Source organism: Mus musculus, chromosome 9, assembly GCF_000001635.26.
Source record: "Mus musculus strain C57BL/6J chromosome 9, GRCm38.p6 C57BL/6J".
Classification (NCBI taxonomy): domain Eukaryota; kingdom Metazoa; phylum Chordata; class Mammalia; order Rodentia; family Muridae; genus Mus; species Mus musculus.
In genome coordinates, this window is record NC_000075.6 from 108,392,632 (window position 1) to 108,416,922 (window position 24,291).

The 24,291-nt window shown below is 45.2% G+C and overlaps 2 protein-coding genes across 8 annotated transcripts in view; one reads left to right on the forward strand and one right to left on the reverse strand.

The window, feature by feature from the left end:
- The first annotated feature begins 192 nt into the window (after positions 1–192).
- 1700102P08Rik (RIKEN cDNA 1700102P08 gene) lies at positions 193–18,809 on the forward strand. 3 transcript variants are annotated; one of them, NM_053216.2, is made up of 4 exons: positions 203–228; positions 604–1,008; positions 2,663–2,754; positions 4,562–5,139. In NM_053216.2, the coding sequence occupies exons 2-4, from the start codon at positions 608–610 to the stop codon at positions 4,825–4,827; spliced, it is 759 nt and encodes a 252-aa protein (NP_444446.2). In that variant the 5' UTR covers positions 203–228; positions 604–607; the 3' UTR covers positions 4,828–5,139. The 3 variants fall into 3 exon arrangements, with proteins under 3 accessions (XP_006511691.1, NP_444446.2, XP_011241154.1); XM_006511628.2 differs by having other exon boundaries at positions 193–1,008; positions 4,562–5,586; XM_011242852.3 differs by lacking the exons at positions 203–228; positions 4,562–5,139 and adding an exon at positions 18,198–18,809 and having other exon boundaries at positions 560–1,008.
- Iho1 (interactor of HORMAD1 1) overlaps positions 10,861–24,291 on the reverse strand; it is a 28,350-nt gene continuing 14,919 nt past the window's right edge. For 2 of the 5 annotated variants that reach the window (NM_001135198.2, NM_001379658.1), the window contains exons 5-8: positions 20,332–20,380; positions 19,862–19,949; positions 13,980–14,083; positions 10,861–13,223 (exon numbers count right to left, since the gene is read on the reverse strand). In NM_001135198.2, coding sequence (NP_001128670.1) covers positions 12,132–13,223; positions 13,980–14,083; positions 19,862–19,949; positions 20,332–20,380 — 1,333 coding nt within the window. In that variant the 3' untranslated portion in view covers positions 10,861–12,131. Of the gene's footprint in view, positions 13,224–13,979; positions 14,084–19,861; positions 19,950–20,331; positions 21,485–24,291 lie in introns of those variants that run through there. The other 3 variants (XM_011242896.2, XM_006511766.3, XM_011242895.2) reach the window with 3 other exon arrangements.

Consider the following 24,291-nt stretch of genomic DNA (forward strand, 5'->3'; position numbering starts at 1 on the left):
TTTTTCGGTAATAGACCCTCTCCAGACCGGATTCTCTTCCTTAACCCTTCCCTTACTCCCCTAGTGGCAAAGCCGGCAACCTAACAGGCCAGCTCTAGGGCCTTTGTTCCCATTGGGGTCATGTGAGTCTTCACCTCGACCTTTAACCTAGTAGGTGGGGGTTGGGAATCGCTGGTCTTGGAACGTGGACTCAGTGACCGTTGGGCACTCTTGTGCGGCAACGGCTGGGTGAGGACTCAACGGGGCCCCGTCCTGTCTAGGCTGGCCATAGTTTGGGGGCCCAGACAGCAACTGGGCGCAGTAGTGGGTGGAGGGAAAAGGCTTAGCGGCCTACAGGCTAAGGAAGCTCTGGGCGGTGAGGCGGGGCGTCTCGGGCCCTCCCCCGTGACCCTGGGTCCTCTGAGAATCCCGTGACCCTGGGTCCTCTGAGAATGGCGGGTGATCCGCCCCTCCGAGGAAAAGAACGAAGGATGATGTTGTATAACCGTAGGTCATACTCGAAATCGAGGTTGAATCCCAGCCTCCTGTATAGAAGCATCATTTTCCCGTTGCTCCGTGCATTTACAATTATCACTTAATAAAAGAAAGCATGGTCGCTTTTAGGGAAATGTCTGAAAAACTACGAAGATGCAGAAAGGAGCTGACTGCTGCTATAGACCGAGCCTTTGAAGGAGTCAGGCATTCTCAGGAGTGCACAGCCCAGCAGAGGCTGGACGCCCCGTCGCTCACCTCCCAGCCGGTACACAGGCTCCTCTGCAGAAACCCACTGGCTGCCTGCCCCTCTGCTGCCCCATACTCTGGTGCCTCGTGTGCTCCTGAGAGTGAGAACCCGGCCTTCGGGACACACCATATTCCGGTTAATTCAAAACTTCAGCAGCCTCTATACCCCAAAAGGAAACCTCTGACCAGCAAGGAAAATGTCTTGATGCAGTCTTCCATTTTGGCACGTGACAGACAGTTTTGGAGAGCTGCAGGTGATGGGGAAGACTGGAGAAAAGATAGTTTAAGGTGATTTTAATTCGATAGCTTTCTAGAAACCGTTGTTTGTTTAAAAAAACAAACAAACAAACAGCACTCGGGAGGCAGAGGCAGGCAGATTTCTTGAGTTCGAGGACAGCCAGGGCTATACAGAGAAACCCTGTCTACAAACAAACAAAAAAGTTGAAGATCTCAGATCTAATGACTAAGCTAGCCTCCTCTTTGGAGCGTTGACTGTACACAAGAAATTCATGGTTTTTAGAATGTGGGCCGGCAAACAGTTTTTATGTGTTTAGGTTGAAAGCCTGGTTATTTTCCAAACAGTCATCGAAACTACTGTACCAAAGGGTAATAGGTGTTGAGCTAGTTTTAAATTGTGGGTAGTGCGAAGGACTGAATCCAAGGCCTCACACATGCTGGGGCAGGCACTCCCGCTGATCTACAAGCCTTTGCAATGTTTTGTCTGGTTTGATACTTTAAGGATTTTCCCTAAGTTTTTTTAATGTTTGTCTTTTGTACATGTAGATGTTTTGCCTGCAGAGGCCAGAAGGCTGTGGCATCACATCCCCTGGAACTAGAGTTACTGACAGTTGTTAGGTACCAGGTGGGATCCTCAGATCTGGAAGAGCAGCCAGTGCTGCCCTCTCAACCACTGAGCCAGCCATACTCCAGCTGCCAATTTTTTCTCATTTTAAAAATTCTATGTGTGTGTGTATAGCCACAGCATGCTTACAAAAGTCAAAGGGAACCTTTCAGGAGTGGACTCTGCCCTGTGGGTTCAGGGAGCCAACTCGGGTTGTCATACTCGCAAAGACCCAAGTGTAAGAAATGTAGGCGTGAACTGTCAGCCCTGCAGAAACCTGGTTTAAACACAAAAAATAATGTGCAGCGTTGTAATAACATGTTCAGAGACCGGGCATTGGCTTTTACCGTCCTTTCCCACACCTAAGTCTATGGCTAGGCCCTGCTTCCTGGATTTACCTTGTTTTTGTTTCACCCATCTTAAAAACCTTTTGGCAGCTGGGTGGTGATGGCACACACCTTTAATCCCGGCCCTTGGGAGGCAGAAGAGGTAGACCTGAGATTGACTGAGGCCAGCCTGGTTTATAGTTCAGGACAGCCAGGGCTACACAGAGAAAACTTGTCCCTGGGGGCTGGGGGGTGCTTTTGGACTGTCTCCTTTAGGCCTATTAAGTAAACAAACTGCCTGATCCCAGGCATCCTGACCTAGATCAGGGATGATTGCATGAGATGGGACATAAATGTCTGGTCATCTTGCCTATCCCAAAATCAAGAAATTGAGAAGCCATTTAACTGCAAATATATGTATTGGTTTCATAAAGATGAATGCAGCCTGTAATGGGAATGGGTCATTACGGCTCTTAGTTTCTTCACGGATTTAGTTTCCAGTTTCTGATATTGTCATAGCATAAATGGTGGTCACCAGTACATTTTCGTCTTGGCTGGGCAAGATGGCTAATGTCTTGAATCCCAAGCCCTCAGGATACAGAAGCAGGTTTACACAGTAAGTTCAAGGCCAGCCAGGACTGTATAGTGAGGACCTTGTCTCAAAAACAATAAATCGGTTGTGTTTTGGATTTTCTGAAGTTTTTTAATATTTTCTTGAAAGAATATCTAATTCCCCATCTTCTCCCCTCAACCCCGCCCCCAATCTGGACCGCAGGAAGGATATGGAGAGAGATTTAAAAGCTGACCCAAATGTACTGCTCAGCAGTTCTAGCCAAGAGGTCACAAAGGATCTGCTAGACATGATTGGTAAGTAGAGAGCCCAGACCACATGTTCTGACCTTCAACACGCCAGGAGTCCACACATCTGCTGTTTGCTCACAGCAGACAATGAAAAAAATCAAATACCATTCCTTTCTTCAAAGAACTGATAACCTAATGAGGTCACACAGCAGTAATATCATTACAGTTTCTAATAATGATCTGGGGGTCCCTGGGGAGCAGATAGCAGCTTCTAGGCCTTAGTCCTTGAGTGTAGAGCTGCAAAAAAAAAAAAAAAAAAAAAAAAAAAAAAAAGGGATATAGGCCTAAGGGGGAAGAGACAGCAGATAGTCTACTGTTCTACTGTAGTGGAAGAAGTCTTCCTTGTAGCTGGGGAGAATGGCACCCGCCTATCCTTCCAGTACTCAGAAGGCAGAAGCAGACAGATCTATAGGAATTTTAAGGCCAGCCTAGTCTACAAATTGAGTTTCAGGCCAGCCAAGGCCACAGACTGTTGCAAAAACCAAAATTTCACATCTCCCTTAGAAGTAGCTAGTTAGCATAGTACTATATGTCCTATTTTTTCATATTTTAATTTTATTTTTAATTATGTCTATGTGTGTCTTAAGTGTGGGTATATGCATGTGAGTGTGGGCACTCTTAGAGGCCAGAGCTATTGCATCCTTCTGGGGCTAGAATCCCAGGTGGTCGTGAGCCACCAGACATGGGTGCTAGGGACCAAACGTAGGTCCTTTGCAGATCAGTAAGGGCTGCTAGCTGATGAGGCTTCTCTCAAGCCCCAGTTTTCTTTTTATTAATCTTATGTGTATGAGTATTTTGCCTGCATGTATGTATGTATAGCATGTGCATTCCTGTGCCCATAGAGGCCAAAAGAGGGTGATGGGAGTCCCTGGAAGTGGAATTTCAGAGTTGTAAGCCATGTGGGTGCTGGGAACTGAACCCATGTCTTCTGCAAGAACAGCAAGTCCTCTTTACAGCTGAGTCATCTATCTCTCCATGGCCACCCCCCACTTTTTTGGTTATTGTTTAGTTTTGAGACTCCCTAGGGCCATGCCAAGCTTTCCTTTTTCAAACAGGATCTGGCTGGGTAGGCCAGGCTAGTCTCAAACTGAAATTTTTCCTACTGATTCCTCTGTATATTGGGATTATCACTGTGCACTACCACACCCAGCAGCTGGACACTCATCCTACAAACGTCCTGTGTCTGTATGTTCTGTGTCTGTGTGCTGTTTCTAAATGACTTGTGTTGCACAGTGGACCAGCAGCTCCTGATGGAGGGATACATACCCTCAGGCATTGCCAGAAACTACTGACCTGGAAAAATCTACAGGTTAGAAAGGGCCCAGTGGGAGGCCCCAGAACCTTTATAACTTTGGAGGACTGACTGTCTCTGGCCGTTGCTTCTACCTGTCATTTCCTTAGACCTCGCCAGCACCAGTCCACATTTGGATTACCTGAAGGACCCTGTTTTTCATACCATATTGTCACTCTCCATAGGTCATGGAGTTTCATTAAATCAAGCCTATGTTGTGTGTTTAATTCATACCGATGATTGGGGTCAGATGAATTCTGGGGTAAAGGGAAGGTATCAGGCCCACCTTATATTGGTGCTCGCTTGTCTGTGCTGGGACAGGAATTCTGCAGTTGGCAGTGCTCTTCTATTTATGTGTGTCTATGGGCTTGCTAGCTTGTGGTAGCTATCAGGTATCAGGCTAGACAGGTTCTTTCATGAGTACATCAGTTTTGTGGTTTTTATCTTATGCCTGGACTGTCCTCAGGAACTTCTAAGTAGAGCTGTAAAGCCGTATGTCCTTTTTGTCCTTGTTGTTTTAAGACCATACAAGTATCCGAACTATTGAAGAATTGGCTGGAAAACTAGAATTTGAAAATGAATTGAACCGTGTGTGTGGACACTGCCAAGATTCACCCTTCAAGGAGGAAGCCTGGGCCCTGCTTGTGGATGAGAGTCCTCAGAAGGCTCTGGATGCTGACCCTGGTAGCCTCAAGCAGGCTTTGGATGATCAGAATATAGTTGAGACTGTTCTGGACTTGGAAGAAGACTACAACTTGATGACTTCTTTTAAATACCAAATAGAGTGAGGAGAGTGGATGTCAGCAGCCACAGTGGTTACCAGAACAAGTCTTCACGAGGGGTTGGCAGAGCCCAAATTGCCACACCTTGTTTAATTTCTGCTGAATCCCATTTTGAGCTGAGAGCCCAGGTTTTAGTTCTGTTATTTTGAAATGTTTGAAAAGTTTTTTTTGGACTTGACATTTTTTTTAAAGTGTATTCTTGGTTAGTGTTGAATATATACAGTCCCCAGGATAGGTTATAGGTTGTGCCTCTGCTCTTTGTCCTTGTATTCTTTTATATGAATCCCTGGAAAAATAAAAATCCAGGAACCATAAAAAGGGTGGGTTTATTACCTGGGGCTAGCCCATCACAGGTAAGCTCCTCTCAGAAGAGCCAGGCTCAGGCAGAAGTTTGACTTGGGCCCTCTCCTGCCTGTGTACTCTATTCTCCTCACACAGTGCACACACTGCACACAGGGACCCAGTCCCATGTTTTCCTCAAGTCCCTAGCCCTACCCTACACAGAGCAATGCCTCTGTCCAGGTCTGCTGCAATCAGTTTCTGGTAGGATCCCAGGCTGCCTTCTTTAGGATATCCCATGAGGCCCCTTACCTAATCAATCCTCCACAGCTATGTGGACCCTGCTGAGGGCAGGCAGGGGAAGGTAAGCAAAGGTTTACCTGTCCACCTTCACACCTGACCACTTCAGCCCACCATGAGTAGTTTTATAGCACTTAGCTGAGCCAAGACGGTGTGGAGAACCAGGCCATTGCCCCAAGGTTAGCATAGAAAAAAAAAATGGTGATGGGTGAGCTGACTCAGAGTATATCACTCAGTTATTGTTCACAGCTAGTTTGGTCTCAGGATTTGGCTCAGTTGGTACTTGACTGGTGTGTGATGGAGCATTCATGCCATCACCTGGCAATCTCTCAGCACATTTATCCACTTGGTCAAATGGACCTCCCTGATGATTGCTAACTGGTTTCCAACCAGGGATGTTCATTGGCATTGCCTGCCTGAGGCAAGAGAAAAGGCCAAGTCTAACCAGTGGCTCTTGTGGGCTAGCTGCCATTTAGTCCCTGCAGGGGGTAGCATATTCAGAAAATACTCCCAGCCTGTGTAGTGAGAGGTGGTACTGTGACTGCTCACTGCATCCTAGGCCATCTCTGCTCAGGCTGCTCTAGATGGAGAGGTGCCGGCCTATGTGAGATTCGTGTTCACACGCCAGTGCCTTGCTCAAGTGGATGTGGACTTTGTTTTGCTTTTGTTTTTTGAGAGGCTGTATATATCCCTAGGTGTCCTAGAACTCCCTATGTAGACCTGGCAGGCTTTGAACTCACAAAGATCTGCCTCTGCCTGCCAAAGGTGTGTACCAGCAGATGTGGAGATAGAGCTTAGTTCCTGCCCTTCTTACCCCATCATTACCCTTAAGAATGAATTAGGTTTGATTACCCTTACTCCAAAGACTAAAGGAAGAGCATAAACTTAAGAGTGGAAAAACATGCAGTCCCAACAAATCCTGCGACTTCTCCCGTGATGTCACATTGATGTCACATAGATGTCACCAACAAGAAGACCGGTGTGGTGGTGCACACTGGTAATCATAGAACTTGGAAGGCTTAGGCAGGAGAATAGCATGTCAGAAAAGTTTATGTAGTGAGACTCTTCCAAAAATACAGAGGGCCGGCCTGAGAGGTAGGTTTGCTGTCAGAGCAGTTGTGAGTACTTGCCGCTTTTCTAGAGGGACCCAGTCTGTATCTCAACACCCAGGATGGAAGGCTCATGACTGTTACACCTCCAAGTTCAGGGGCTCCAGAGGCCTCTTTAGGTCTCCTCTAGCACTCGTATTCATGTAACACACTAGCACAGATACACATAAAAATGGAAATCTTTCACTGGGTGGTGGTGGTATACGCCTTTAATCCCAGCAGTCAGAGGCAGGCAGATCTCTTGAGTTCAATACCAGCCTGGTCTACAGAGTGAGTTCAGGACAGGAACAGCCAGGGCTGTTACACAAAGGGACCCAACCCAGTCTTATCGGGTCTGGAGAGAACAGATGACAAAAACCAAATTTCAAAAAAACAAAAAAAAGATTAAATCTTAAAAGATGTAGGTGTGGTGGCTAAATGCCTGTAATTCCAGCACTTAGGAAATTAAGCAGGAGGCTAAGGAGGCCAAGATCATCCTGACTACTGATAGTACCGTGCTTCTCAGCCTGTGGCTCTCCATTCCCGTGGAGCTGAGCGACCCTTTTACAAGTTCACATATTGGATATTTCAGATATTTACATTTCAATTTATAACAAAATTGCAGTTATGAAGTAGTAATAGAAATAGTTTTATGGTTGGAGTCAGCACAACACGAGGAACTGTATTAAAGGGTCACAGAAGGTTGGGAACCACAGTTAGTGTACAAGGCAAAGCTGAGAAAGAACACCTCAGATCTGCGATATGCTTACAAACCCACAGTCCTCAGTCTATAACCATGAGGCAAGGTTAGACAGACCCACACAAGAGGACATTCTAGAGGTCAGAACTCCAGGATTTTCCAAGGTCATGAAAAAATGTTTCAAAACCCCTGACCTCCCGGCACTAAGAAGACACAATGGCTAAGCACTGGAGCTAAAATGGTAAAGGATGTCTATCAGTAGCAACGAGTGGAAGCTACCTGAAGGTTGAGGCTAATGTCTGGAGAGCTTCCCGGTTTTGACAGATACACCAGTTATATGCCAACACTGGAAAAGCCAGGGAGAATACACTCATGCTCACTATATTTGAGGTTTTCTATAAATCTAAAGTTATTCCTAAACTTAACATTTAAAAAATGCAATTAAGGAGCTGGAGGGATGGCTCAGAGGTTAAGAGCACTGACTACTCTTCCAGAGGACCTGAGTTCAATTCCCAGCAACCACATGGTGGCTCATGACCATCTGTAATAGGATCCAATGCCCTCTTCTGGTGAGTCTGAAGACATGACAGTGTATTCAATACATAAAAAATAAATCTTTTTAAAAATGCAATCAACTCCCACCTATTACAAAAAATATTTTCTATTTTTATCTACAGTAGATATGTATCATTTCAGTATAAAGAAATCATGTGTGTCTGCTGATCAATCCCAGAATCCAGACCAGGATAGCACTTCTCATTGAGTTTCACCCTGTCCTAATCCCCATCTCCATCCATCAGCCCTGGATAATGTCACCAATTGTCACAGTTTGTGAGAACTGAAGGGATGGTTTCCAGCCACACAGGACTCCTATAGGACCCCTGACCTGAGGGCTCTGGATCCTCAGGCTGGATGTCACAGGTCTCACAAAGCCAAGTCCTAGTTGGGGTCACAGGTCAAGGTCTAGTCTCCATCAGGGCTTTGAAGGATGAGGACGGAACCCTAACCATGCAACACTCTGAAGTGATTTTGCTTATGGTGGAGTTACTGGCCCTTGGGAATGTGGGCCCAACGCAAGAAGACAGACGAGGAAGGTGAATCCAGGCTCCCCCTGGCCAGAAAGGTAGGTTTCCCTTTAGAAAAGGCGTTATATGAAGATTAGATTGAGGAAATAAGGAATTCATGTTAAATATCATCCAAATGGTTATTTTTCATCCCTGTGGAAACATGGCAGACCCAGGTTACTCAAGTGGGCTTAGGACGACCTCCTCCTCACCCATTTACATCCCCTGGCTCACTAATGTGCCCCTAAGGCCCTTCTTGTCTTTGTCATCTGCTCAGTGGCCAGGAAGAGGAATGGTTTCCAGGAATTTGCTGAAGAGGATAGAGAAGCCTAGAACACAGCATTTAGTAGAACTAAAGAGTCCAAAGCAGTCACGCTGTGTGGCAGGTGACCCTGGTCATGCCTGACAAACGTGGAAATGTTTGGACGTCATTCAGCTTCCCTCCCCCACAGTTCATCTTGGCACACCAAACAATCACTGAATTGTTTCCGTGGAAACACCAGAGTGCAATTTGGATTACAAGAATCAAAATAGAAACAAGGCAAATTCAAGAATAAATAGGCGCAGTGGAACCTGCTAGCTGCAAACTGCAAATTCAAATCACAGCATAAGGCAGATGAGAGGTTGGGCCCATCCATCCTTGTGATTTTCAGGTTCCATGGCTGCAGTCCACCAATATGCTAAATCCAAAGCTTCAGACGTAGACTGAGATAATAAGGCAAGAGATAGTCTACAGATGTTTCTAGAACAAAAGATTGGATGGCTGGAGGAGGCTTAGGAAGGGCCTGTTGCCAAGAGAGAGTTAAATAGCAGTGGGAAGGAAGGTAGTCCAGGCAAGGGCAGAACAGCTGCAGTCAAGAGCTTGAAATTGGCACTGCCCTCAGGCCAACTACATGGCAGTGTTTCCCCACACTCCCGAGCATGGCTGCCACCCAGGCTACCTAGATACATTTCAAGGCCCTATAATTGAATGCCAGGGCACTTGGGTATTAGCAAGTCTCTGCTCCATCAGGCACTGAAACCTGCCTTCTCATCTCTAGCTCTCAGGATTCTAACCAGGGTGCCTCCTGCTCTCCACTACAGTAACCTCTTGTTCTACTTCCCCTAACTCCTTGGTCTTCTCTTGAACCTCAGAGAAGATTCCAGAAGAATCAAGGGAATAGGAGGAAACAGGCAGTGCAGTTGGAGAGCCTGTGTCCCTCACCTTTGCATCCAGGCTCAAGATAGCAGGATAAGGCCATCCTGACACCCATGGAATTGTAAGACGATCAAGAAGACAGTAGACAGGGTGCATCTGGGAGCCACGTGGTGCTTCTCTGACTGTGGAGGCACACGACCTTAATATGGCAGGAAAAAGGCAAGTCATGTCACTAAGCTACCCAAGTGTTGAGGATTGCTAAAAAGACGCTCACCCAGATACTGGTACTTTGTTTTCTTCTTGGTATGAGAGAACATTAATATTTTAGGTTGAAACTAAATATTTACAAAAGGAACGAGGTCTTACTCAGGAACTGTATTTGAGATGGTTTCAAGCCCTAATATGGAAGGGCTTTCTGGCATAGACTATCTGGAAAATGTATGATAAAGTTTTGTTTTAGGGCTGGCTTAAAAAAACCTTTTTTAAAAAAAATTACGAACATATCCAGAAAGGGTAGGGAGGCGACTGTTTTTCTGGGCACACTGGGTGAGGAAGTCACGAGAAATTTCCTGTGAAAGAGAAATGGGGATAAGCAGGAGTCTTTCGGAGCTTCTGAAGCCAAGTTCAGAGGCGGGCAGCAAAGGGGGTGCCACAGAAAGGCCACATTTCAAGATACGGTTTCCTTTAGTTTTTGAGGGTTTGTTAGTTTGTTTTTTGAGATGGGGGGCCGGTGTCTCTGTCCTGGTACTCACTCTGTAGACCAGACTAGCCTCAGATTTGGAGCTTCACCTGCCTCTGTGTCCTAAGTGCTCGGATGAAAAGTGTGTCACCACCACCCAGCTTGAAGACAGGGTTTTTAAGGAGCTATCTGCCTAGAAATGCAGCCTCTGCCCTCAGTAACTATCAAATCAGATACTCTCCAGTGCGCTGGGAACACAGCAAAGACAAGACCGATGTCATCCTTACTTATCGAGTTCACATATCCCTGGTTAAGTAAAACAAGAACACTGACTCGGCTAGATCAGTGTGAGATAAAACAGGGCAAGAGGATGAATGGTTCTCAGAACCAACAGGGTGGAAGGAGAGAAAACACACACACACACTCACACACTCAAAACATAAAAAGGCCATTTTGCTGGTAAGATGTAAATGGATACAGTACTGTCAGGCAATTAAGTGCTGTAGTCAACTTCATTTCCATCCTGGAGTAACAGAGGGCGGAGCACTCAACAGACTCTCCATCCTCCCACTCTAGCCCTCCCACCACATCCGCCCCTGTGTAGCTACATACAGCTCTAGGAGCATCTGAAGAGCCAAAAATGTTATGTGTTCCAGGGACGTGTTTGGGACTGTGTCACGCTCACCAAGTCTGGCAGGAACAAAAAAAAAAAAAATAAAAAAAAAAAAAAAATAAAAAGGAAAGCAAAAAACCATAGGAATAAAATAAGAAACAATAACCTTTCCCAATGATTGTCAGAGATATAGTATAATTTTTAATTATCTCAACAGCAGAAACTGATAACACAGGGCCATCTTTGGCACTTTACAGTCAGATGGTTCTAGAAGGGCTCATTCACAAATACTGAAAATTTATTTTTATTTTTTTTTTTTTTCTTTTTTCCGGAGCTGAGGACCGAACCCAGGGCCTTGGGCTTGCTAGGCAAGCACTTTACCACTGAGCTAAATCCCCAACCCCCTGAAAATTTATTTAAATTCACAGGATTTCAACTTTGAATTAAAATAGTAAAACAATAAACATCAACAAGAGAGAAAAATAAAATATAACCAATACTACAATTGTTCAACAGGAATAAGGTCCTTTGGTCTCAAAGCTTCCTTCTGATGGCCCTGTAGTCTGGGGAAGGGCTGGAAGGAAGCGTTCCTGCTGAATCTCAGGGGTGAGTCACCACACCCCACTTTCATAAGCAGCTTTAATACTCTGTTCTTTGTTTGTTTTGAGTTGTTGTTGTTATTGTTGTTGTTTTTGGCTTTTCAGGACAAGATTTCTCTGTGTAGCTCTGGCTGTCCTGGAATTCGCTCTGTAGACCAGGCTGGCCTCAAACTCAGAGATCTGCCTGCCTCTGCCTCCCCAGTGCTGGGATTAAAGGTGTGCATCACCAGCACCAGGATTAACACTCTGTTCTTAAGTAGTCTCATTTACAGTTGAGAATCGAGACATGCTTATAGTACCAACATTCTGAAGGCTGAGATAGAAGAATTATAAATTCAAAGCCAGCCAAGGCTGCATAATAAACCTCTGTCTAATAGTGTACCCTGTAACATGACCTCTCAGGGAAAAGACAAAACTCTTTGACAGCACTAGGTAAAGATAAAGCTGAGGCTCAGGAAGGTACCAGTCAGGTGCAGGGAACGTCTTGAGAGCTACTCACACAGTCACAAAGTTTCTGAGAGTTCTTCTAAATTGTATCCCGTAAGGAAGCCAATGCCAATGTTTTCACCAAGGACATACAGCCACTTTCTGATGCCTCACCACAGGCTACTCCCTGAGTTCTCTTCACTGTCTCCACACATTTCTTCCCCGTAACTTCCCGCTGTGAGCAGCAACTGATACTGAAAGTACTGGATTCTCCCCTTCCTCCTACTGGCCACAGTCAGTCAAGGCCTCTGATTCTGAGGCTGGATAAGCCAGCTTCAGATGCTGTGTGCTGTTGCTCAATCCAATGTCCTACAGTTTGTCGTTCTGAGATAACAAACCATCAGCTAAAGTCACTGCTGGCAGGTTAGAAATTATCATCGCTGCTATCAAAATCCGGGTCACAGAGCAAATTCGTCCCTCCCTTCTTACACTGTGGCGGCTCTAGGTTTTCAAGGCTGAGGTCACTGAACCAATTTATCTGCTGGTCTCCCTGGGAGCTGCTGTCTGTGGAAGAGCGCTGGGAATGCTGCACGAGGTTCCCTTGTGCTGCCCTTGCTGTCTGACTGGTCTCTCCCGTTCCTCCCAAAATGTGACAGGTTGACTTTGTGGAACTTCTCGGAGTCAGCCAACAGATGAGGGGCCCCTGTGGATCACACACTGGAGACTGGGGGCAGTGATGCCTAGCTATGAAAGCACAGGCCGCCTTTGAGGTCTGTCCTTGCTTCCTATCTAGAAGCCCACCTCTCTTTGATCTCTGGGGTTGTTGCTTCTTGCCTCTCCTCCTTTTTCTGCAGGGCCTGCCTTTCTGTTCGGTTGCTGACTGTTCAAGTGAGTCAAAAGAACACATGCTTTGGGGCCCATATTCGGGGCAGGCATTCTTCACTCTGGCTTCAAACTTACTTACGTCCCGCTGTGAAGCTCCTTGGGCCATCAGACCTTGGCCATTGCCAGCCCTCTGGCTTGGGAGGTTAGAGAAGTGGTTACTGACGCTTCTGGTGGTCATGACCCAGTTCTTGCAGTAAGTCGGCACGGTCTTGTTCTTTACATGCCCATCGCCTCTATGGAGCCCATCTGTTGGCAATGCAGCCTTTTGAAAAACACCACTCTCTGCTCCTTCATCCCAGACACCACACTCCCCAGGCCTCTGGGAACTCGTACTGGGATTTCCTGCAGGAGCCTCCTGGGCCTGCCAAGTAGCTGGCTCCTCAGAGGGATGCTTTTCCTGCCTGGTAAAATGGAGGCTCTGGGTCAGAGATGGTGAGGTCTGAGAGGTGCTGTCTTTCAGATGCCCAGCCACCTGAGGCACAGAGGTGAATTTTTTCAGCTCTTCTAGGATACCAGGCACAATGAGCTGGCTCAGGTTGTCACAAAACTGCTGCAAGTTCTTAGTCTGCTCCACAACTAAAACTTCAAGGTTCTTCAGGGTGGATTTCATCTCCATAAATTCTGCTTGTCTCTGGGAAAGAAAGTGAAAGAGGAGATTGATGGACAGGAGGAAGTGAGAACAGATGTGGGACGGGGCAGGTGTGAGGCGGAGCTCACATCCTAGTCACAGTGCTGAGATGGCTGCATCAAGATCACTAACTTCCATGAGGGAATGGAGGGACAGACACCTTGCTGCTCTTGCACAGGTCCCAGGTTCAGTTCCAGGAACCCACACGATGGCTTACAACCATTTGTACCTCCAGTTCCAGGGGATCTGATGCCTTCCTCTGACCTCTATGAGAACCAGGCATATACATGGTAGAGAGACACACACGCGCAAACAAAACACTGAAGCTAGCTTGAGCTTCAGAGTCAGTTCTAAACAGCCTGTGCTACAGGAGAGAGACCCTGCGTCAAAACATAAAAAGAATGCGAGAAGCAACCAGTGGACAAAGGCTTGTCCCTCACAAGAGCAAGCATAGGAACACTGTGAGCAAAGACTGGGTACGCATCCTGCCAGAGAACCCTGAGGGTAGACTATAACAAAAAGGTAGACTTAACGAAAAGACCACTATCCTGGGCTCTCATCTTCGATGGAAATCTCTCACACATTAAGTGTCTCTCTTGACCCTATTAGAGATGAAGCCTGAATCACACATGGGCAGTGGCAGGTATCTGTATCTGAGCTCCTCAGGAGGCTAGGGCAAGCACACTTGAGACCATTATTACCTCAGGGCAATTCTGGACAACAAAACCAAGCAAACAAGAGTTTGGCAGTCATACTCACAGCTGCACATGTCCGCTGGATCTCAAGGATGGCCTGCTCCATGCTGCCTTTGTCTCTCACTGACTCAACCATCAGGTCGTGCTGGACCCGTGCAGTCTCTTGAACTAAACAGGAAACAAAGACAGAGTCTTCCTAAGGACTGCTGCTGTGCATCACCTGCTCAGAGCAGGGCAGAGGAAAGGAAGGGGCTGCATCCCAGTGTGCAGGATGACACAGCACATCCTCTCTCCTAATGTCCAGGACTCGGTCCTCTTGACCCAGATAGTCTCTCCTCAAGCACAGGCCTGCAATCTTTGCACTTGGAAGGTTGAGCAATAAGGATGCTATGAATCCTAGGTAAGACTATGTCTCAATAAAATAAGATAAAATAACACAACCTTCCCCCAAACTCACCAATATTTATCGACTCTATATATACCAAACACTGAACATGCATTCATATACACACATACATACATACATACATACATACATATTATATACATATTTTTAGCAATCAGGCATTTCCACCAGTCTGCCATCAGAGACCCACAGCTTTACAGTTGACACCCACCAATGCCCACCTCTGCTGACAGGTATAAGAGGTGAGGTACTGCCTTTAGTCCCAGCACTTGGGAGGCAGAGGCAGGCGGATTTCTGAGTTCGAGGCCAGCCTGGTCTACAAAGTGAGTTCCAGGACAGCCAGGGCTACACAGAGAAACCCTGTCTCGAAAAACAAAAAAACAAAACAAAACAAAACAAAACAAAACAAAACAAAACAAAGAGGTGAGGTACATAAAAGCCTCAGCCACCCAGATCTCTCACTCATTCCCCACTTCTCTCTTTCCTGTTCCTTCTCTGTCTCTGTCTCTCCCTTATTCTGTCTTGTTCTTTTCTGTCTGTTTGCTTGTCTGCCTCCATCTCTCCCTCATGTCCCCACTCCTAAACAGCTCTCCTTCTCCCAATAAACCTCTTACATTAGATCTGTTGTTGGCATAATTTCTTAGCATCATGCCTTGGCACAGGCCACTGAAGGTACTCCCACATTCCCCATTTTATCCTTTTGTTTTTTATTTTATTTTATTTATTTTTTTGGTTTTGGTTTTCTGTTTTTAAGACAGGCTTCTCTTTTGTAGCCCTGGCTGGTCTGGAACTCACTCTGTGGACCAGGCTGGCCTTAGGCTCAGAGATCTGCCTCTACCTCCTGAGTGCTAGAATTAAGGGTGTGAGTCAACCTCTACCAGGCCTTGACTAAAGGTGTCCACCACCATACCCAGCTACACTGTTTAAAAGAAAAGAAAGAAATGTTGTCAGGAAAAACAGGTAACTAATGACAAATGCACGAATAACTGTTGTATAATATAATTGCTATAAGGAAAAGGATACCAAGTTTTAAAGTGCATCATTTTTTAATTTTTGTTTTTCTTTTTAAACAGGGTCTCTCATGGCCCAGCAATGGCCTCTAACTCCATATCAGCTGAGGATGACTTTACTTACTGAGTCATCTCACTGGATAACTTTTTCTTTCTTTCCTTTTATTCATTCATTCATTCATTTTATTTAGATTTTTTGAGACAGGGTTTCTCTGTGTAGCCCTGGCTGCCCTAGAACTCACTCTGTAGACCAGGCTGGCCTCAAACTCAAAGCCTGCCTCTTCCTTCTGAGTGGTCAAATTAAGGATCTGAGCCATCCACCATTGGGCATTTATTTATTTAAGATCTATTTATGCATATAGTGGTCTGTCTACATGTATGCCTGCATACCAGAAGAGGGCCCCAGATCTCTTTATAGATGGTTGTAAGCTACCATATGGTTGGTGGGAATTGAACTCAGGACCTCTGGAAGAGTAGCCAGTATTGTTTGTTTGTTTGTTTGCTTGTTTGTTTTGTTTGTTTGTTTGAGACAGGGTTTCTCTGTGTAGCCCTGGCTGTCCTGGAACTCACTCTGTAGACCAGGCTGGCCTCAAACTCAGAAATCTGCCTGCCTCTGCCTCCCAAGTGCTGGGATTAAAGGCGTGCGCCACCACTGCCCAGCCTAGTAGCCAGTACTCTTAACCCCAGAGCCACCTCTTTAGCCCCCATTACTTAACTTTTTGAGACAGAGATTCACTATATAGTTCTGGCTGGCATAGAATTCACAAATATCTGCCTCCTTCTGCCTGCAGAATGCTGGGATTAAAGGCCCACCATGCCTGGCTTTTTGTTGTTGTTGCTGTTGACTGGGGTGGTTTTATTTTGTTTTTGAGACAAGTTCTTATATAGCCCATGAAGAGACCAGCATCTGATACAAGACAACCCATGCTCAAGTTCTCAGCACAAAGGAGATTTATTTGTACGACAAGGACAAAGAGCCAGGAAGAAGAAATAAAGCCAAGACAGGAGAGAGGGGGAAGGGATAGAGAGGAGACAGGCAAATAGTGGTTTATAAAGGTAAAAGGGGGAAACTTCCTGTTAGGATGAGTTGTTTAATTTTGATTGGATAAGTTAATTAGGGCAGCCAAAAGAGGATTTTTGATTACTAGATCTCAAACTTAGATCTTTGGTAGTCAGTCTCAGGCGGAGCAAGTGGCCAAATAAGGGAACAGACCTGACCTTGGCACCTAGCTTTAGGAATGTAATCTAGGGCTGGCAAGATGGCTCTTCCAAAGGTCCTGAGTTCAAATCCCAGCAACCACATGGTGGCTCGAAACCACCCAAAATGAGATCTGACGCCCTCTTCTAGCGAGGCTGAAGACAGATACAGTGTACTTATGTATAATAATAAATAAATCTTTGGGCCAGAGTGAGCAGGGCCGACCAGAGCAAGCAGAGGTCCTAAAAATTCAATTCCCAATAAGCACATGAAGGCTCACTGCATGTGGTTATTGTATCTGTTCAGCTACAGTGTACCCATATACATAAAAGAAATCTTTAAAAAATTAAAAAAAAAAAAAGGAATGTATTCTAATGGTTGTTAGCAAGGAAACAAAAAGAGGGGAAGGGCAAGGGCTGCCCGAGCCATGTTTGCCATGCCCAGGCTGGCTAGAGTCCCTTCAGCCCCGGCTGGTTTCAAACTCCCAAGGTTGTCCTGAATCATCCTGCTTCTACCTCCCAAGTGCTGGAATTACAGGTGTTGCTTCACCACACTCAGCAAAAGAATAGCATTTAAATCCAGAAAAGAGCCAGTCACAGAGGCGTATACCTTTAGAGGGTACTCACAAACATAGCACACTCCAGTGTTTCTATATTTAAAACTACACAGGCCGAGTGGTGGCTCACACCTACAACACCAGCTCTTAGGAAGATGCAGGAAGAGAACTATCATGCTTCTGAAACCAGCCTTGAGGCCATGGTAAACTCCAGTCTAGCCTGTCTTTTTTTTTTTTTTAAAGAATTTAAAAAACATTACTATTGCTACTACCACCAGCTCCCAGCTCTGCCAGCACCTGGCAATTCTTTGTTTTTTTCAATACTTTTTATTAGGTATTTTCCTCATTTACATTTCCAATGCTATTCCAAAAGTCCCCCATAGCCCCCCCCCCCACTCCCCTACCCACCCATTCCCACTTTTTGGCCCTGGCGTTCCCCTGTACTGGGGCATATAAAGTTTGCAAGTCCAATGGGCCTCTCTTTCCAGTGATGGCCTACTATCTTTTGATACATATGCAGCTAGAGTCAAATGCTCCGGGATACTGGTTAGTTCACATTGTTGTTCCACCTATAGGGTTGCAGATCCCTTTAGCTCCTTGGGTACTTTCTCTAGCTCCTCCATTGGGGGCCCTGTGATCCATCCAATAGCTGACTGTGAGCATCCACTTCTGTGTTTGCTAGGCCCCGTCTTTGTTTTTTTCAAGACAGGGTTTCTCTGTGTGGCCTTGGCTGTCCTGGAACTCACTCTGTAGACCAGGCTGGCTTTCAACTCAGAGATCTCCCTGCCTCTGACTCTTGAGCCCTGGGATTAAAAGCATGCACCACCACCACCACCTGGCAATAAATATATTTTTAAAATTTTTCATTCGGTTTTGTTTTGTTGAGACAGGGTCTCACTCTGTAACCCAGGCTGGTTTTCGGTTCCCCATGCAGCCAAGGCTCCTTAAGCTCCTGACCCTCCTGAGTTGGCTGTCTGCCTGAAGCAGTAGTGGGTAGAGGCAGTACTTACAGGAGGTAGAACCGAGTGAAAACAAGTCAGAGCACTGGGGATGTTTCCTTACACTCACGGAATACCGAGACCCTAATCCTTTAATTTCTCTCTCCTTTCCAGAACAATGAGCTGGACAGACCTCCTTCACCACATGCTCTCATCAGGAAGCATTGTTCCCACAGACATCCGTAAGCTCAAATACTTGAAGCCAAAACAAACTTTCACTTCTTTTTGTTGTTGGTTTGTTTGTTTGTTTGTTTTCTAAGATAGGATCTCTCTGTATAGCCCTGGCTGTCCTGGAACTCACCTGTAGACCAGGCTGGCCTCAAACCCAGAGATCTATCTGCCTCTGGAGGGCTGGAATTGAAGGCATAAGCCAACACCACTGCCACCCTACACACCATCACTTCTTATAAAGCAATGGAAAGCTAAAAGAGTCCGTGACTGGGGCACCCACAGACGAGTTACTCCATCACATCACACAAGGAAGCACCCTCACTTGCCTGTTCTCAGCACTGCTACTTGTGAGGGTAACAGTTCTCGCTCTAAGCTATCTAAACATTCACAGTTGCCCCATGTGCTGATGCCCAGGTTGGAAGTCAGTGGATAAACAGAACAATGCTTCTTCTTTTCAGACAGATGGAAATTATTTGATGAGCCATGCAAAGGCATTGATTTTCGTAAATGTGAATGAGCTGACAGATTAGCTTAAAATAAAAAAATAAACAAATGCAAACAAGTACAGATGCACATGCATCTATTTTCTTAGAGAATAGTAATTCTAGAGCCCTGTCTAGCTAGGGAGAATAGTGTGTTGGCGTTTATAAAGGCATCCATCTACATGTAAATCACGTAATTGGTGGGGGAGGGGATCTTGCAAACAGCGCTCTATAACTGGCATTAAGACCAAGGCTGCCTCATCACAAAACAACACTCACTGAAACCAAGGCAGTGAGAAGAACAGCAGGTGACAGGAGTATTTCTAACTTCTAAGGAGGAGTGTGTCTACATAGAGCACAGTGGGCAAGCCATGTGAGACTCGGGAGGCTGCTGATTCATCTCAGCCATGTGGTGAGAAGGCTGGCAGAGCTACCCTGAGACAGCAAGTACTGAGGAGAGGATCAGTACTTCATAGGAGCCATCGTGGGATCCAAGTGTTGGCATGGGCTACTGAGAGCTCGGTGTAACTCCCGCTCTTCCAGACGATCTGGGTTTGATTCCCAGCACTTACAAAGCATGGCGGTTCACGACTCTCTGTATACCAGTCCTAGGGAACCCATTCATATTCTAAAAGTCTGAACTACTTAGGTGATGTTCTGTAATATATACTTTTAGCCTGGTCATTTAGAAGTTCCAAGCCAGCCAGTGCTACATAGACAAACATTTTTTCCAAAGAAATAAAATAAAAAATTGCACTAAAGTTTGCAAGCCAGGTGTGGTGAAACATGCCTTTGATTCCAGCAGCTGGGAGGCAGAGGTAGCCAGCCTGGTGGTGAGTTCCAAGCCGGCAAGGGCTATATAGAGAGATGCCGTGCCTCAAACCAAACAAAAAACAAATGAAACAAATCCCAAAAGTGTCATCACATAGCAGTGGGCTCCATTATGCAGGTCTCATTTTATGCACTTACCTTATCATGAACAATATGAAATCACCCTGAAAACCTGGCTAGGGTCAGAAAGTTCACATTCATGGCTCACCAGTGCCCTCTGCTGCTAACACTAACCTTGAGACACTGACAAAAATTTAAAAAACAGAAATGAACAAAAAATCATGGGACACTCACAAGTCTTGGCTATGGTCTCCACAGAATCTAAAATAGACTGGCTTCTAGAGCTGAGATTTTCCTCAGTCTTTTCCACAGATGTCTGCAACTAAGAAACAAAATTAAGAATCACATGGTGACTGGAGAATTGGTCAGAGGTTAGGAGCACTGTCTGCTTTTCTAAAATATTGGGCTTTAATTCCCAGCACCCAAAACATAGAAGCTCACAACTGTCTATAACTCCAACTTCAGGGGATACAATGACTTCTTCTGCCCTCCAAGGACACTGCGCACACGGTTCGTGGACATACATACAGACAAAACACCCTTTACATAAAATAAACTTAAATTTTAAAAAAGAAAAGAAAAAAAAAGCACCATCCATTCTGTGTCACTGACGTGGAGAATTGTCGTTTAAGGTAAAGCAGGAAACGGCTGCCCTCTGCCTGCGCTACACAACACTCTGGCCCTCTGACCTGAGCTGAACTTACCTTGTTAATGACTTCTGGAAAATGAGAAACAAAGCTGTGCAGGGTCTCACTAGAGTTGAGAGGGGAAAAGGAGAAGAGAATAAATCCTTGTGCCCTACTGAAAAAACACAGATAACTAAGTTGGAGAACTTAGTTATCTGCCTGGGAAAGCTTGGTTGTCCAGCCCCAGCCCTAAGGACCTGCATTACAATGTGAATCCCGTTCTCTTCCTTCCATCCTGCGGCTGCCTTCCCCCCTCTGCTTTTAAGATTTATTTATCACGTGTGTATAAATGTTTTGTCTGTTGTATGTCTCTGTGTACCATATGCAGGCCTGGTGCCCAAGAAGGTCAGGAGAAGTTGTTGGTTCTCCTGGAACCGGAGTTAAGGACATTTGTGAACCACCATGTAGGTGCTGAGAACCAAACCGGAGTCCTCTGCAAGAACAATTAGTGCTAAGGCAGCTTTCCAGCTCTTTTTTCTGACTTTTTGAGACAGGTTATTGTACATATCTTATCTGCCCTGCTATTTGCTATAGCACCCAGGCAGGGAAAGTGAATAGACAGATATGATAATTAAAATAATAGGATATGGTAGTGTCCCCTTTAACCTCAGCAATTAGTAGGTAAAAGCAGGTGGATTTCTGTGAGTTCAAGGCGAGCCTGGCCTAGAGAGTTCCTGGCCAACCACAGCCACATATCACTGTGTCTCAAAACAAGCAAACAAAACTGTGTAAATACACAAAATAGTTTAAATTACAACATTTGTACTTTTTAGTCTAAAAACTTTAATTTACATATAATGTGTGTTCATGCACAATGCACAGCACTCATAGAGGCTGTGCGAAACGTGAGATGTCAGCTCTCTTCTTCAGCCATCAAGATTCTGGGGATTCAAGTCATCTTGTCAGCAAGTATTTCCACCCACTGAGCTATCAAATGCAAATGGTCCCTGACTCTTTTTGATTATATTAATTAGAATTTGTGTGTGTGTGTGTGTGTGTGTGTGTGTGTGTGAGAGAGAGAGAGAGAGAGAGAGAGAGAGAGAGAGCCCTAGAGAGGAGAGCCCTTCTTGCGAGCAGGAGCTGCAAACACTCTTAACTGCTGAGCCATCTCTTCAGATGCAGACAATTCCTGACAATGCTCCTGCCTCAGCCTTCTAAATTCAGAGGATTTGGGGGGGAAAGCCACAATGTCTGGTTTTAAATTTTCTTTGTTTTTGTTTGTTTGTTTGGTTGGTTGGTTTGGTTTAGTTTGTTTTGGTTTGCTTTGGTTTCTCAAGACAGGGTTTCTCTGTGTAACAGTCCTGGAAGCTGTCCTGGAACTCTCTTTGTAGACCAGGCTAACCTCAAACTCACAGAGATCTGCCTGTCTCTTTGGGAGGTGTGAGACACCATGCCTGGCCTGGCTTACAGTTTTATTTTATGTGTATGAGTGTTTTGCCTATGTATATACTCCATGTGTATGCCTGGTGCTCCCAGAGTCCAGAAGAGGGCATCAGATCCTCTGGAACTGAAGATATCAATGATTGTAAGCCACCATGTTAGTACTGGAAATTGAACCCAGGTCCTCTGGAAGAGCTCCCTATTTCTAGGGGAATTATTTAGAACAGTACTTGAGAGGCAGAGGCAGGTGGATCTCTTGAGGCTAGCCTGGTCTATAGAATGAGTACCAGAACAGCCAGGGATACACAAAGAAACCCTGTTTGAAGAAACAAAACAAACAACTGGTTTACAGTTATTATTAGCTGTCATGAGTGCTGAGAACGAAAGAATGAAAGAAAGAAAGAAAGAAAGAAAGAAAGAAAGAAAGAAAGAAAGAAAAAGAGAGAGAGAAAGAAAAAGAGAGAGAGAAAGAAAGAAAGAGAGAGAGAAAGAAAAGAAAAGAAAAGAAAAGAAAAGGAAAGAGAAGAGAAGAGAAGAGAAGAGAAGAGAAGAGAAGAGAAGAGAAGAGAAGAGAAGAGAAGAGTAGAGAAAAAGAAATTCTGTCCACATCCAGGTGTTCATGGTAGCTCATGCCTTCTGTCCCAGCACCAGGAAAGTCAGAGTAGAGGCAGTTGAATCTCTGGCAATTGCAAGCCAGCCTTGTCTGTACAGTGAAACATCTCAAACTAGATGATCTGAGAAATAAAATCTGGAAGGAAAACATTTAGACAGAAGCAATATAACATTACTTGAATTTTGCATTTTTCAAAAATATATTTTTTGACTTCCAGAGACAAAAATTATAGTGGTTACATTAAAATCCAAAAGTCACATTGAAGAAAGCATAAAGTAATTACTAGCTGGGTGCTGGTGACCCATTTCTATGACTCCAGGACTTGAGAGTCTACGGCAGAGGGATCACGACAAATTTTAAGCCAATCTGTGTTATACAGTGAGGTCCTGCCTCAAACAAACAAAAGAATAATAGAAAAAATTAACAGGCAAGAGTGTGAACACTAGGGAGATGGCTCCTATAAAACATAAGGTCTTGAGTTCTAGACCAGGCACCCACAGCTAGGTATAGTCTTGTAATTGCAGAGTCCCAACAGCCAGCTAAACTAGCCTAATTAGAGAACCCCAGGTCCTAGTGAGAGACCAAGGCAGAGGGTGTGGGAAGACAGCTTAGTAGATAAAATATTAGCCTTGGAAGAACAAGGGACTTGAGTTTGGAGCCCCAGCAGGTACATAAAAGCCAGGCATGAGGATGCATGTCTGTAATTCCAGGGCTGGGAAGCCAGAATCAGAAGATCCTTGGTACTTGCTAATTAGCTAGTGTAAGCTAAACTCATGAGGTCAACGTTCACTGAGACAAAAATTAAGTGGAAACCAAAAAAGGTGGAGAATAATTGAGGGAAACACCTAAAGTGCAACTCTGCTCTTCATAGACAGGCACACTCATGCAGTGATGGTTAGTTTCAACTGTCAACCTGACAATGTAAAGTCACCTGAGAAGTGAATCTCAATAAGAAATCATCCAGATTAAGTTGACCTGTGGGTATATTTCTTAGTGATTGTCTCCATTATATTAATTGACACGAGAAGACTCAGTCTAAAGGTGCAGTCCCTGTCCCTAGGTGTGGGTCTTGAACTGCAGAAAAAGGGAGAGAACATGCAGGTGTTGTATCCATCTCTCTGCTCTCAAACAGCACATGCGCTGTTATCAGTTGCTTCAAGTTCCTGCTGTCTTGACTTCTCTACAGAGATGGGCTATCACCTGGAGTTTGAGCTAAAAGAACTACTCTTCCTTATTCAAGCTGTTTGTTTGTTTGTTTAAGACAGGGTTTCTCTGTGTAGCCCTGGCTGTCCTGGAACTCACTCTGTAGACCAGGCTGGCCTCGAACTCAGAAATTCGCTTGCCTCTGCCTCTTGTTTTTTTTTTTTTTTTTTTTTTGATTTTTGAGACAGAATTTTTCTGTGCAGCCCTGGCAGTCCTCGAATTTGCTCTGTAGACCAGGCTGGCCTTGAACTCACAGAGATCCACCTGCCTCTGCCCCTCTGCCCCTCTGCCCCTCTGCCCCTCTGCCCCTGCCTCTGGGGAACTGGATTAAAGGTGTGCCCCACCTCTCTAGTTTCAGGTTGCTGTTGTCAGGTTATTTTATCATAGATAGCAGCGGAAATAAAGCTAATACACACCCAGGCAAAGTGAAGGAAAGCAAGGGTGCAGCCCAGTTTGTGTCAGTAACCCAAACTGATCTGTAGGCAGAGCTGATCTGTTGCCAAGAACTCCTGAGCCTCTTGCCTCTGCCTCCTAAAAACTGAGATTACAGCTATGCATCCTCAACACCCAGCTTGTTGCAATGTTGCCCTCCTTTTTTCCATTTAATATTTGTTTATTTTGTGGAAATAGAGAATAAACCTAGGGTCCTGGCATGTTAGGTAAGCACTCTACTGCTGATACATGGGGTGGGGGGTGCTACATAATACCCTTAGAAGAAAAAAAACATCAAGTTACCCTTCATCAAAGTCCACATAGATTACCCAATCTACTGATGACCTGAC

What these genes read in the sequence shown, in the direction of transcription:
- 1700102P08Rik (XM_006511628.2), top strand. Translation starts at nt 590, where the DNA reads ATGGTCGCTTTTAGGGAAATGTCTGAAAAACTACGAAGATGCAGAAAG. An exon ending in TGGAGAAAAGATAGTTTAAG is followed by an intron (nt 1,009 to 2,662) that starts GTGATTTTAATT and finishes TCTGGACCGCAG; the next exon opens with GAAGGATATGGAGAGAGATT. An exon ending in GGATCTGCTAGACATGATTG is followed by an intron (nt 2,755 to 4,561) that starts GTAAGTAGAGAG and finishes TGTTGTTTTAAG; the next exon opens with ACCATACAAGTATCCGAACT.